Source organism: Natrix helvetica, assembly GCF_964273705.1.
Source record: "Natrix helvetica genome assembly, chromosome: 3".
In the NCBI taxonomy this organism is placed as follows: domain Eukaryota; kingdom Metazoa; phylum Chordata; class Lepidosauria; order Squamata; family Natricidae; genus Natrix; species Natrix helvetica.
Genome location: NC_138549.1, coordinates 50,326,798 through 50,342,172, shown reverse-complemented (window position 1 = coordinate 50,342,172; position 15,375 = coordinate 50,326,798). Strand labels below are relative to the sequence as shown.

At 40.2% G+C, this 15,375-nt stretch overlaps 1 protein-coding gene across 6 annotated transcripts in view; it reads right to left on the bottom strand.

Annotated features, from left to right (window-relative positions):
- CNKSR2 (connector enhancer of kinase suppressor of Ras 2) overlaps positions 1–15,375 on the bottom strand; it is a 318,427-nt gene that overhangs the window by 143,120 nt on the left and 159,932 nt on the right. For all 6 annotated transcript variants that reach the window (XM_081947981.1, XM_081947982.1, XM_081947978.1 and 3 more), the window contains exon 8: positions 6,904–6,972. In XM_081947981.1, the coding sequence (XP_081804107.1) occupies positions 6,904–6,972 (69 nt within the window). The remainder of the gene's footprint in view (positions 1–6,903; positions 6,973–15,375) is intronic.

Sequence of the window (15,375 nt, the reverse complement as noted above, 5' to 3'; positions counted from 1 at the left end):
TCTGGAAGATCTTTCTCTTTATTCTTTTCTATATTTTGACCTCTTAAAGAGTAATCTACCTGTTTAGGAATTATTACTATCTCTTCTGTGTCTTAATCTGCCTGAGTCATTTGTTGATTTATCTCCTCTATTCTTTCCTCAGCTCCTTCTAATTTCTCCTCTATTTTCTGCATTTTTTTAAAAAAATGTATTTTCATATTTATATGAAATTTTATGGGGGAAAAAAATCACCATATTCAGGAAATGAGCTCCCATTCCACACAAACCCCCTTTCTTTTGTATGGCAACATTTATGTCTATCTTTCTACAATTGTTATGAATGCTTCCTTTGCAGATTACTATCACAATCTGTCCCAAAACATATACAAGTTATTTATGAAATTATAGCCAAACTTTAGACACCTAATATAGTATAACATATTCACAATAAATTGAAATCAACAATAACATTAACAAAAACTAAAATTGAATTAAATTTTAAATCTCAAATCAATAAGTTAAAAATGAAAAATGATCCAGCATAGTAAAGATATTAAACTTCAAATGCCCTACAGAAAAAACAGATTTCTAACATTTGCTAAAATGTTAAAAGTGTAGGATTAATCTAAATTTTGAGTTACAAGTTTTTTTTTATAAATCAGAATTTACAACCATAAATAAAAAAGAAAAAAAAGCCAAACCTCATTCTTATTTCTTTACATATCCCACACCTTCATTAAGCTATACCAGGATTAAAAAATACAATTTCCCCCAATTTTACTCTGAATCTCAGCAGCAAAGTGGATCAAATAATCTCCACAGCAATCCTATTTCCAAAACTATAAAATCTAGTACTAAACTAGATACAATACAGTAATCCTCAATTTATGACTGTTCATTTAGTGACTATGCAAAGTTACACCAGCACCGAAAAAAGTAATTTAGGACTATTTTTCACACTTTTGATTGCTGCAGAATCCCTTTGGTCATGTGATCAAAATTCAGAGCTTGGCAACTGACTCATATTTATGATAGTTGCAGTGTCCTGGGCTCATGAGATCACCCATTTCTTATAGTGTTTAGTGAACAGTTTATTATCTGAGTCAATATATTTTGCATACAATTCTAATAGTGATATTACCAAAACTTTAAATATACATAATCATACTTTTTCAACATCTAATACTTGTGTATACATAGTAGTCATAATATGTTCTATTATATTTCAGTATACATAATATTATTTTCCCAATTTTTACTTTCTACTTCTTTTTTCTAACATTTATTAGAATAATCACCATGTTAAAAAAGCATTCTATGTCTATCCATCATCTCTTGTCCTTTTTAGAACGCTTATTAACTTTTTGGTGAATCTGTCCTGCTTCTCCTCTGATATCTTGTAACTCCTTTTGTCCTTTTTATTTAATTGAAATACCTCTGCTGCCACAGCATCTGTCTCTTGCTGTTGGATTTCTGGAGCACCCATCCTCAGTTCTCCCATCTTTCTCTTTATTCTCTTTTCTATTTTGAATTCTTAAAAAAAATATTTTATTTGTTCCGTGTTCAAAATTATTGCTATCTCTTCCATTTCTTTGTCTACTTGTATCATTTTTGGAATTATCTCCTCTGTTTTTTACTCAACACTTTCTAGTTTCTCCTTTATTTTCTGAATTTTTGTTCATTTTTTATTGTCCTTTGCTGGGGTTTTCCTAATTTCACCGTATCTTGCATCAATTCCATCATCTCCTTATGATTCCTTATTATAACTTCCTTAATACATTGAAAAATCAACATTATTTCTTTATAGACTTCATCTGTTTTCTCCTGCTGACATTTTGTGCTGATATACTACACTAATCATTGCTGACTATTCTAGCAAAATTTCAATAACCCAATTGTCCCGAAACACCAAACATACCAGTATTAATAAAATTGACACGATCATGGAACTGTTCCTCAAACTGCCCTCAATTTATAGTTCTAAAAATTTTCCAATTTTTACCCTCTGAATTTTCTAAACTTTAAATCTTATTCAATTTTTCTTCTTTCTTCTTAGTATTCCAAATTGGCCTATCAAATTTCCCAGACGAAATAGGGGACAGTACACAAGATACAGTGGTGGGTTCCTGCCGGATCGCACCGGATCGCGCGCTCCCGTTCGGCAATGAACCTGGAAGTACGTTCTTGCCCCGCCCCTGGCGAAGGGACGACGCTTGCCTGCTCTCCACCAGCTCGGCTGGGACCGGAGACGTTTCTCTGCTCAGCAATGTCTTCAGTGGAGCGGTGGCAGCCTGGCAGCCTGAGCCTGCGTCCCTTTCAGGAGCTCCGCTCCGCTGAGGAAACGTCTCCGGTCCCAGCCGAGCTGGTGGAGCGCAGGCAAGCGTCATCCACCACTGACAAGATATGAAGGAGGGAGGGGCCGAGGCTCTGCCAGAAGACAGGGGGGAGGATCCAACACTGAGAAGACTTTGGTCACAAAAATGAATTGAAACATTATTGCAATTGTTGTTATAATGTAATTCTTGGAAGCGATACAAAAAAATGATTGAACATACTGATGATCTAATGTAAAATCAAAAACTGCCAATGTTTATTCAAATGTTGATGTTTTTCTATTTCTCTTTGTAAAAGTTGTGAGATCTGGGGGAATTACCTTCCCCCCCATGATGTAGCTGTCAAAATTTTCTATACTTTTTTTTTACCCTTTTTCCTTTAAAAAATTTGTAAAAACCAATAAAACATTTTCAAAAAAAAAAAAATCCACAAAGATTCCAATGTCCCAATTGCCCAGAAACACCTAAAAAGCCAATATTAGTAAAATCTACTCAGTCCCGGAACTGTTCCTCAAAATCCACAAAATTTATAGTCCTCAGAATTTTCCAATTTGCAGTGGAAGTTATCAACATTTATAAGTCTTGTTTAATTTTTCTTCTATTGCCTCATAGAACATTCTATCAGATAGTATTAATAATCCAGAGCAGCCCACTATATTTCCCAAATCTCATTAATCCACCAAGTCAAGTATTCAGTTTCAGGGGTAATTCTTGTTAATTATGCCCCGTAGAGTCTCCTGGCAAGCAGGTATTGGCTGGGTTTTGCGGAGCCCCGCTAACCCATATCTGTCCTGCTGGGACGCCAACTGGTCAATCCTAAATAGCATAACATCTTCATCTGTCTTTTACAAAGTGCCATAGAACGTATTTCATTTCCTATGGATCAGGTTTTTGTCCATCACTACAGAAATGTAGGAGCATCAACATCATCCTAACATCATCCCAAGTTATACAATACAATACAATAGTAGAATTGGAAGGGACCTTGGAGGTCTTCTAGTCCAACCCCCTGAAAGTTATAGAACTTTCATTGCCAGACTAAATAAATTTACAAACTCACTCAAATTGACCTCAGTTTCTGCATACTGAATCTACTATAATGGAGGGTTTTGTACCATGTTACAGATGTTTGCCAATGTTTTCTTCAAGGAAATATATATTTTTTACTTTACAATCAGGAAACAGACCTGAATTTCCTAGATCAACTTACAAAAGGTAAAGGTTCCCCTCGAACATATGTGCTACTGTGTTTCTTCGAAAATAAGAGGGTCTTGTTTTCTTTTGACCCCCCCAAAATAAGCACTTGGCCTTATTTTCGGGGAGGTCTTATTATTTTTGAGATGTAGGAGGCGGCGACCATGGTCACCTCATGGCTCTTCTGTGTTGCAATATTTTTGGGGAGGGCTTATTTTTTGGGGGGTGGCTTATTTTAGGGCATGCGCTCAAAAGTCCAATTGGGCTTATTATCTGGGGAGATCTTATTTTTGGGAAAACAGGGTAGTTGTTCCCAACTCTAGGGCCGATGCTCATCTCTGTTTCAAAGCCGAAGAGTCACTGCAGTCCAAAGACATCTCCGTGGTCATGTGGCCAGCATGACTAAACACAGGAGGCACAAAGAATGCTGTTACGTTCCTACCAAAGATGGTTCTATTTTTCTACATGCTTTCAAACTGCTAGGTTGGCAGAAGCTGGGACAAGTAACGGGAATTCACTCCATTACGGAGTGCTAGGGATTCGAACCGCTGAACTGCCGACTTTTCTGATTGAAGTGTTAATTTAGTCTGTGCTAATTTAGCCTGATCTTGCTTATCTTCACAGAATAGCAATGGTCAACTAAGTTTTGCTAACTGCTGAGGCGCACTGCAAAGTTTGTTAATACCGTATTTCCCCCAAAATAGGACACGTCCTGATAATAAGCCCAATTACTTAAATGCCGGTCCTGCCATTTCCACTTGTTGCTTTAAGTTCAAACAACCAAAGGTGAGGAGGCAAGGGCAGAGGGAGGAAAGGGGAGGACATGCCCCATGCACCCCACACGCCCTTAATGTACTACGAGTAAGGCTTGGCCGGGCAAAAAGAGCACCCTATGCAAAAAGAGTGGCAGGCCAGCAACACACCTCACACCCCACTCCTTCCTGCACAAAAAGACCACCTCCCGCAAAAAGACCACCTCCCCGCCCCAATGGCTGCTTCCCTTTCCCACCATCTTTTTAGCAAGAGGGATGGCAGGTGGGGTGGGGGAGAAGAGACGTGCACATCCTAGTGGTATTGGAGAGTTGAGTTATGTCGCGTTCCTTGGTGTTTTCTCCAGGGAAGCACCTTGTAAAAAAAACCTTGCAAGTTCAATCAAACTTCTCGAACTCATGAGGTTTTTTTTTCAAAATGTTTCTCTGGACACAATGGTGAGGAACGCGATGGAGCTGCCAGTCTCCGGTAAGACAAACATTATCACGGTGGGGTGCAATTTTGGGGTGGCAGGTGGGGTGGGGGATGGGGCAGGCCGGGCCGCAAGTCTTATAGGACACTCACAGCTCCGTCACGGCTCTCAGCCAGTCTGTGCAGGAAAACACCTTGCACAGTAAATAAAAACTTCTCGCGAGTGCAAGCAATTAACTTCTCATACTCGCGAGAAGTTTTTCTTTACTGTGCAAGATGTTTTCCTGCACAGACTGGCTGAGAGATGCAAGGGAGCTGTCAGTGTCTGGTAAGACTCATGTCTCATGGCCCAACACCTCCCAACCCATCCCAATAGCAACAGCATCCTGGCTGCTTCCCTTCCCCACCATCTCTTTAGTGAGAGGGGTGGCAGGTAGGGTGGGAGAGAAGCGAGGTGTGCGTCCTAGCCAGAGACTTGCAGTTCTGTCGCATTCCTCACTGTTTTCTCCAGGGAAACATCTTGTAAAAAAAACCTCGCAAGTTCAATCAAAATTCTCGAACTCATGAGGTTTCTTTTTACAAGGTGCTTCCCTGGACACAATGGCAAGGAATGTAACAGAGCTGTAAGTCTCCAGTACTACTAGGACACACGCCTTGCTTCTCCCCACTCCATCTGCTACCCCCAAATTGTAACCCTAAAAGATGCTGGTGGCTAAGCAATTGGCAGGAAGCCCTGCCATGCCCGGCAAGGGGGCGAGAAAGACGGCAAGGGGAGCCACATCTCGCTCCATGCCCCACCTGCCACCCCCCTCTACACTGGTAAAAGATGCCAGAAACAACATGCAGGTGGGGCATTAATTGCTCGCATTCACGAGAAGTTTTTCTTTACCGTGCATGGTGTTTCCCTGCCCAGACTGGCCGAGAGATGTGACGGAGCTGTCAGTGTTTGGTAAGACTCACAGCCCAGCCTACCCCATCCTCTGCCCCACCTGTCACCCCCAAATTGCGCCCCACCATGAGACGCACATCTTACCAGAGATTGGCAGCTCCATCACATTCCTCACTGTTGTGTCCAAGGAAGCACATTGTAAAAGAATCTTCTTGTGAGTTTGAGAAGTTTGACTGAACTCGTGAGAAGGTTTTTTAAAATGTGTTTCCCTGGACACAATGGCGAGGAACACGACGGAGTTGGAAAGGTAAGACGTGTGTCTTGCTTCTAGCCTGACCCACCTGCCAGAAAATAATAAGCCCCCCCCCCAAATAATAAGGCCAAGGTCATATTTCAGGGGTCAAAAGAAAATAAGACCCTGTCTTATTTTCAGGGAAACTGAGTATTATTTCATCCTAATAGCTAAAATATATTTTCCTCACATCATAAGGAATGAAATAAAGTATATATTATCCCACTAAAGTATCAAAAACAAAATAAATTAATGTAATACTTTTGATTCCCATTTTTATGCCATAGCATTTATACCAATTCTATGAAAGTAAGAAATCCGCCAGTCTTTAAATATTTAGTACTGTAAGATTTTGTTCTGTTAGAGGTTTTTTTATACAAAGTCTCCTGTATGAATATTAGCAAACACATATTGATAGAGAAAATTTTTAGTTTCATATGATAATGTTGTATGAGTGGCTAAAATTCACCGGTGCTTTTCTCATGATACGACTGACATTTTCAGCTGCTGTTTCTAGGAAAGTAATATACTGTAGCAATAGCACCTTGACTTATATACTGCTTCACAATGCTTTACAGCCCTCTCTAAGCAGTTTACAGAATCAGCATATTGCCCAAACAATCTGGGTTCTCATTTTGCTGACCTCAGAAGGATGGAAAACTGAGTCAACCTTGAGCCAGTGAGATTTGAACTGCCAAACTTCTGGCAATCAGCAGTCAGCAGAAGTAGCCTGCAGCAGTACTGCATTCTACCCACTGCACCACCATGGCTCAATATACCCATTAAGTAGCAGCAAATTATCATGAAAAGCAAAACTTTTTTTTAAGAGGCGGCATTTAACTTTTATAAACTAGCCAGCTATGTTTTCTTTTAATTGTTGAAGAAGTGACTATATATAAACATCACAAGAATTATTAATTTTTAAATATCTCATGCAGATGCTGCTCAACATAAAAAACTAAATTTGTTAACATAAGTTGCTGATAAATTAATGCATCTTCCTCTTCAAATGAAAAGAATTCAATTATACATACCACAGTTTGGTGATTAACTTGAATCACTTCATCTCCAGCATGGATTTTCTTACATCGATCTGCAGGTGACTGAATTTAAAATAAAAGAGATGATAAAGAATACAATTCTTACAGATTATCATCTCTCCTTTTGCAAAAAAATAATTCAGCTAGGAAAATGTATTTAAATTTTCTAGTAAATAGTTTTGTAAATGTGTAAATTAATTTTAAAATTTTAAAATATGTAAGCTTGGAATTCTTGGGTGTATGTCAATTTTTATTATTTTCCAGTTAGGATGTAAATATGGAAACAAATAGAAAACCACAAATATAAAATCACAATTAAACCATTAAATAAATCCATAATTCTACATAGAAACTATTATTTCAAAATAACTCTCAAACATTCAAGTTTAACTCATTATCTTCCATTGTTCTTCCCCCATTCTTTTTAAATACTATCCTTCAACAGTCAGAACACTTTCTTTAGGATTTTGAGACAGGCAGCAGAGGAATATTTTATATCTTTTAATATAATTTTGTTAATAATTGAAATATAAAGAGTCTTTTAAATATGGTTATCCAGTTTGCTAATTTGACCACCAATTACATATTTGCCAAGTATAAATTTATGTAAAATTTGCAGCGATTGCAAAAATATTTCTAAAATGTTTATTTCTGTAACTCTATTTTAATTTGAACATGAATGTTCATTATCTTTTTTTCTATATGTGAAAATTCTAGTAAAATACTTGTTTGTGAGATAAGTAGCTGTTCATAACAGCTCATGAAAGTAACAAAATGATTCAAAAACCTCATCAATAAAAATCCAATAATTGCCAAGACAGTATTTTTAAAAAATTTAAAACAGCAATATCTGCTTTAAAATCCAAACAACAGGAGGAAGGCAGAACAACAGACTTCAGCTAAACTGAAGCAATATGCTACCATTACGGTAGCATCTCCAACTGAAAAAGTTGTTTTTCAGTTCCAGGTGGATTGGTGTATTTAATCCTGAAAAAACTACCTTATAATTTGTAAATGTAAATAAATAAATCAGACAGTAGGCTGAAGAAGGAAGAAGTTCTGCCCACCTGCCCAGACATTTCTGCACATGTGCAGAAGCATCCCACATGCACACACAAGCGAACCAGTAGTAAAAAAAATGGAAACCCACCACTGATGCTTTTATTTATAATAGACACACTAAGTGTATCACAAATGAAAAGGCATTTTGAATCATTTATAATACAGAATCTCACAGTTTATACAATAAGGATATTTAGAACAGACAAATAAATGAAAACTGTTCTCAGAATGTAATCAATATTAGACCACTTAAATCAAATATACTCAATTTAAAAGCAAAAGGCATTTTCTGTATCCTACACAGCATTTCTTAACCATAAGACACTAAGATGTATAATTTTCAGATAGGCCATAATATATATTTTGCTAAAGTTTATTCAATTTATTCTAATCCACGAAAACACAAATATGTTTCACAATGTCTCTCCAAAGAAAATTCATAATACAAAAGCTTCTATTTAATTTATATTATTTGAAAGCATTTTTTTTATTCCAATGCTAAAACTGCCTTTTAAAGTTTGGATTCTTTTACATAAACTACCAATGAGAGCTCATTTAGTTGTAAGTAATTAATTTACAGTTATTATATGTGTTTTGGATCTCTGACTATATTAATTTTTCTTGTTGCTACAATGATAACATAAATTTCCACAATTTTAGACAATAGTTGTAAGTGCAAATAATCTTAAAATACAGTCAGAAGATTATTATGAATGTAACTGAGTTCTGTACAGTTTTGCTATTCCGTATACAATTTCTATGTATATCCCAGGATTGACCTACCCATCTGGAAATTACAAAATCTATTTTAAAAACACAAAAATATGACTTATCCTAGCAGTATTTCATACCAGCACTTACTGACTTCTAACATATGATAAAAATAAAATAAATGAAGCACATTGAATGTATCTTTTTGAATTGTTTCCATGCCCTTTTACCAGCAATAGCTATATCTTTGTATAATACATGAAAAACTGAAGTACTCTTTTTACATTATGTGATTGAGAGGAATGAGGCTTAGAATGGAGCAGTTGCTAATAGTCAAAGCTCCGCTTGGCACATCACAAGCATCCTGCCATCAAAGGCTAAAAGGGGGGAGGGATAGATGGGCAATAAAGTTGTGTATGTGATGGGAAATAGGGAGGGGGGAATGACAGGTGATAAAGACCAGAGAAGCTTGGAGCCAGTTTGTACCACCATCCAAGGTCCAGCACCCTGAGAAAGAATGTGAATTACACCAAAACATCTCAGCGTTCTCAAAACACTTTGACTTTGAGTTCTGATTAGCTGAAGACAGACTGGTCACAGAGGAAGGACTGGGATGAGGGGAAACCTTTCTGTATCTTTTGAGCATAGGAAACCCAGAGCTCACCTGACATTACTGCAGCCAACATCTTTTAGTAAAAAGAACTTTTTGTTTCAATCAAATGGAATCAAAGGTCTTTCTTTTCTAAGGGATCAGATTGAAGTAGGTCTGACATTAGGAAAGCTCTGCAGTTGTGGTCAACATGGAGAGGAAATTGCATCTACTGAGGGGACCATGCAAACAATGTCAGCTCAAGGAAGTGATCAAGAAGAGATCAAAGCCTGGAGGAAAGAATCCTCAAAAACCCCTCCTGGAGGGCTGGATCTATCCTAGTGGCCTCGAAGAAGATGACCCACTAAGACCCTGATGGTCCAACTGGCCAGAAGACACCTTGATCAGATGCTTCCGAGACAGATTAAGTGAGAAGGTCTACATCTCTGTTTCCAGGGGAGATCCCCCTCCAGAGCTGATATGTCCTTGCTTGACCTGGCTTGATCCAAATATCGGCCAAGCTGTGGGTGGTGAAGATTCTACCCTGAAAAGAAGGAGGCTCAGAAACAGCTGTTACATTAGCAAGCCCACATTGATGCTCTGCTGCTTTAGGTGCAGGAAGGAGGGGCACTGAACTGCTGACTGCTGAGCTGCATGCCCAACCCAGACGGCAACTCCAGATCCTGTCAAAAAATTGGCAAAACCACCATAGGGAAGCCATGACACACCCCTGAAAGGAATATAAATCATAGAGTCCAACACATCCCCCAAGGATGGTGAGAGAACTCCAACCAGCCTGGTGGACAGTCCAGTGGAAAACATAACGAACTACAACAATGATCCCTTGGTAAGTCATCCGGTCAATCCAGTGACCATCCCTATAGAACTGGTGGTTCAATCCAAGGGAAGCCTAGTAGCCCTCTTGGACTTGGGGTGCACCAGATGTCTGGTTAACCCTGCCCTGGTTGAGAAATTAGGTGAGACACCCATTGGATCACTTATGTAATGTGTTTGAAGGAGCAACCCAGATAACTTGATCTGATATCATTTCCACCCTAAGAGAAATGTTAACCAAGTAATATAAACCAACAGAAAAGAAAATTATTGGGCATTCATGTGTATTGTGCTGACCTAAAAATGAAGCATTAGTAGCCCTCTCAACTAGTCATGAGGATTCAAGTAATATGAAAAGGTGAGACAACTGTAGCAGCAAGCTTTACCTTTGGCTTACATACATTCAGATAAATTCATCCATGTGTTCAATTGTACAGGGATGGGGATCCTTCTAGTTTGGTAAGTTGGAAATAAATATTTAAGCCTTATATAACAAAATAAACCAACCATATGCTGACTTCTAAGTTGTTTGGTAAAATAATTTATATTTAGAGATGTTAGGTCTTTATCAAAATTGAAAAGTCTGATCGTTCTTTTAAGATGACAATGTCCACATCATATCATATCATATCACAAGCCAGATTTATCAATGCACATACCTATGTGCAATGACCCATTTATCCCTTCAGGTCTGTGGATTGGTCAGCCAGTCATAGGATTTACTATGTACTGTGTGAATTTAGTGCAAAAGTAACTTGTGGAAAAGAACATTGTCATAAATTTAACCTAAGCTAGAGACCCCTCCCCCTTCATGGATTACTACCTTGTTGTGGTGAAGGGGCTTACATAGCTCAATGAAGCTATGAGCTATGCCATGCAGGGCTACCCAAGATGGAGAGGTCATAGCAGAGAGCTCTGACAAAACGTGATCCACTGGAGAAGGAAATGGCAACCCACTCCAGTATCTTTGCCATGAAAACCCCATGGACAGTACCAAAAGGCAAAAAGATATGATGCCAGAAGATGAGCCCCTCAGGTCGGAAAGTGTCCAACATGCTACTGGGGAAGAGCAGAGGGCTAGTAGTAGTAGTGTCAGAAAGAGTGAAGTGGCTGGGCCAAAACTGAAAGGACGCTCAGCTGTGGATGTATCTGGTGGTGAAAGGAAAGTCCAATGCTGTAAAGATCTATACTCCTTAGGAACATGGAATGTAAGATTCATGAACCAAGGCAAGCTGGAAGTGGTCAAACAAGAGATGACAAGACTGAACATTGACATCTTAGGAATCAGCAAACTAAAATGGACAGATATGAACTTAATTCAGGTGACCATCAGGTATATAATTTAATTCAGGTGACCATCAGGTATATTACTTGGAGGCAAAAATCCCTCAGAAGAAATGGAGTAGCCTTCATAGTCAATAAAAGAATAGGAAAAGCAATACTGGGATACAATCCCCAAAATGACAGAATGATCTTAGTTCGAAAGCAAGGCAAACCATTCAACATCACAGCAATCCAACTCTATGCCCCAACCACTGGTGCTGAAGAGGATGAACTTGACCGGTTTTATGAAACCCTATAACACAGTGGTTCCCAAAGTGGGCGATACCACCCTCTGGGGGCAGTGGGATGACTTAGGGGGGCGCTAAGAGGCAAGGGGGGCAGCAGGGGGGCCCTAAGAGGCAAGGGGGGCAGCAGGGGGGCACTAAGAGGGCGAGGAAAAAAAGATCATGTATTGTGTTGGCTGCAGAGGGCGTTGCCCCTAGGTTGGTAGCTTCCTCTTAGCTAATTCTCAGATGGAAAGGAGAAACTTGCCGAGCAGAAGATGGACTGTTTAAAGCCCATCGGTGCGGGCAGAAGGACGAAATTACCCAAACAAACCTGGAAATAGCTGCGGGTTTCCCTTTAAGCAACGTCACCACCCTCCCCTGCAATCACTGCCTTCCTCCCAGGAGAGAGGCGCATGCCGCTTCAATCGCCCACCCCCCAAAACCACTGGTGTCTTAACTGACCAGCTTGGCTTGTGAAAAGGTTTTTTTTTTAAACGGTCGATGGGTAGGGAGATCGTGCACGGTGTTGTTGGGGGGGGGGGAACCCACCAATTGAATTCTAGTTGAGCTTGCGAGAGAGCTCTTTGCCACTGGTTTAAAAAACGGTCACATATTTCGTGCCATCCTTTTCCTTTGCATAGAGACGCTGCTGGGTAAAAGTAACTGGGGGGAGGGGCGGATGAGCGGAAGTGCGGTTGCTCCCTTTTGGTGGTGTGGATTTTGATTAGGGAGGTTTGGATTACCAGCAGGAGGGAGCTCGCATTGCAATCTTCCGTTTCCAGTCTTGGAAATACTGGTGTTGTTAAACTCACGGGAGCTTTCTTTGATATAGGTATAGTATACTATATGTATATACTACTGTAGTATAGGTCAGGAGTCCCCAAACTTGGCAACTTTAAGACGTGTGGACTTCAACTCTCACAATTCTCCAGCCAGCATAGCTGGGAGTTGAAGTCCATAGCTGTCTGGAGAATTCTGGGAGTTGAAGTCCACAAGTCTTAAAGTTGCCAAGTTTGAAGACCTCTGGTATAGGTTCTCCTGCTCGAGCACGGGGCTGGACCAGAAGACCTCCAAGTTCCCTTCCAGCTCATTTATTTATAAAAGCTACACTCAATGCTGGTCGCAGGCGGATTTTCTTTTAGGATATGTGTTTAGTTTTTGAAATATCCCCATTCCCATCCTCTCTCCTTGCGGAATTACTGGTTTCGAATAGTTGGTTCGGCGAGCAGAAGTTTAGCCATTGAAACCACATAAGCATTTAAAGTCAGAATGTTTGTGTCGTGCAAAATAATTGGCAATCTGAAGGAGATAAGATTATATTGTATGCCTTTCTATGTGTGGATATGTACACACATAAATTTTGCAGCAGGGTTAACAGTGACCAGAGCACCTCTTGGTTAGCATAGCCAATAAGAAACTTGGCCAATAATATTAAGGCAAGTATGAGCAATTATCTGTCCATAGTTCCTTTTAAAAAATGACACCAGAGTTTCTTGCCATTTTGGAACAATAACCCATATCTGTCCTGCTGGGACGCCAATTGGATGGGGACTGGATGAAAACAGTAATACAAATCTTAAAATTGAGATTTTTTTTAAAGGACAAATAGATTGTACTTCAGTTTTGCTTAGATGTGTGATGTGAGTCAACCGTTTTTGATATTTAGACCACCAAATCTTAAAGACTATGCAGATGGTTTGGAAGGGGTTAGTAGCAAAGCTAGTGTTGATATTGTGCAAATTAATGAAACTGAAAATTACAATGATGCTTTTGAAGGAATGTAACTATCCAGATAAAGTTGTTTCGCTGACATTCTAAGTCTTAGATGTCTGAGTGATATCAGGATCTTCTTTTGATGGAAATTCCAGATTGGGTGATAAATCCATTTTCAGATACTGAGGAAGATGGGGTAGTGGAGGAACAACTCATAGAGCTGCAAAATGACATTGAGCTGAAGCCAAAGTTTAAGAAATCGTACCAAGAGTTTTAGTTACAGAAAGAAATTTCTGATTGCTATCCTGCACTATGGACAGTGGTTAAGAAGCTCCTTGTTGTATTTCCAACATCATATTTGGTGGAACGTGGCTTCAGTGTGGTCATCCAATTTCTCTCCAAGCAAAGAAATCAACTCCAGATTACTGAACGTGGTGATTTAAGTCTCCTGCTAAGTGACTTAAAACCAGACATTGGAAAACTGGTATCACTTCATCAAGCCCATCCATCACATTAAGAATTTACTGAACAGTGAAGTAGTTACTAAATTTTACTGAGTTTACTAAGTTTTACTAAGTTACTAGTTACTAAGGTTCTTGATAAATGACTATCAGACTTTGAAAACCTGATATCACTGGATCATGTTCAACAATTTTGTTGAATTAATATTAACTAAAGTTTTTTAAATTGGATTTTGAATAAATGTGCAATTGTTGAAGTTTTGAATTTTACTGTTACTATCTTCCGTCGTGCAAACCGCCCAGTCACATTTATTTTATTTATTTATTTATTTGGATTTCTAAACCGCCCCCTCTCCCAAAAAGGGACTCGGAGCGGTGTACAGTCAGGTAAAATGCAGATAAAATACATGAATAACAATATAAATAGTATAAAAACAATTAAATACTAAACATTTAGATGGAGGAGAAGAGACTGTACAAGAAATAAATATGCTATGGAAACCCTAGAAAACATCCCCAATTAAAATACCCAAACCCAGTTAAAATATATCCCCGGGAGACAAAACTAAGAGAGTGCCAGGCCAGCTGATTGAAACAGGTGAGTTTTTAATTTTTGACGGAAGGAGCGGAGGTCGGTGGTGGTTCTGATGTCGGGGGGGAGGTCAATCCAGAGGGTTGGGCCCATCACAGAGAAGGACCTACTCCTAGGTGTCGCCCGCTGGCATTGCCTAGCGGACGGCACCAGGAGGAGTCCCTCCCTGTGTGAGCGGATTGGTCGTAGGGACGTGTGTGGTAGGATGCGATCCTGCAGATAACTAGGTCCTATGCCATGGAGCGCTTTAAAGATGGTAATCAATACCTTGAAACGCACCCGAAAGGCCACAGGTAGCCAGTGCAGCTCGCGCAGGAGGGATGTTATGTGGGAGTATCGTGTACTCCCCATGATGACCCGTGCGGCTGCATTCTGAACTAGCTGCAGTCTCCGGATGCGTCCCAAGGGAAGCCCCATGTAGAGGGCATTGCAGTAGTCCAGGCGAGACGTCACCAGCGCATGAGTGACCGTGCGCAGGGCACTCCGGTCCAGTAGGGGGCACAATTGGCGCACCAGGCGGACCTGGTGGAACGCCCCCCTTGCCACGGCTGCCACATGGTCCTCCATTGACAGCCGGGCATCAAGGAGGACGCCCAAATTGCGCGCCCGTTCCACAGGGGACAGTTGTTCGCCCCCTATGGCCAGCGATGGTGTCAGCTGGCTGAACCGAGGTGCCGGTAGCCACAGCCACTCAGTCTTGGAGGGGTTGAGTTTGAGTCTGTTGTCCCCCATCCAGACCCCGACGGCTTCCAAACACCGGGACATCACTTCGACAGCCTCGTTGGGGTGGTTTGGGGTTGAAATGTACAGCTGAGTATCATCAGCGTACAGGTGGTACTCAACCCCAAAACCACGGATGATCTCACCCAGCGGCTTCACATATGCGTTGAACAGGAGAGGCGAGAGGACCGACCCCTGTGGCACCCCACAAGTGAGTGGCCTCAGGGTCGACCT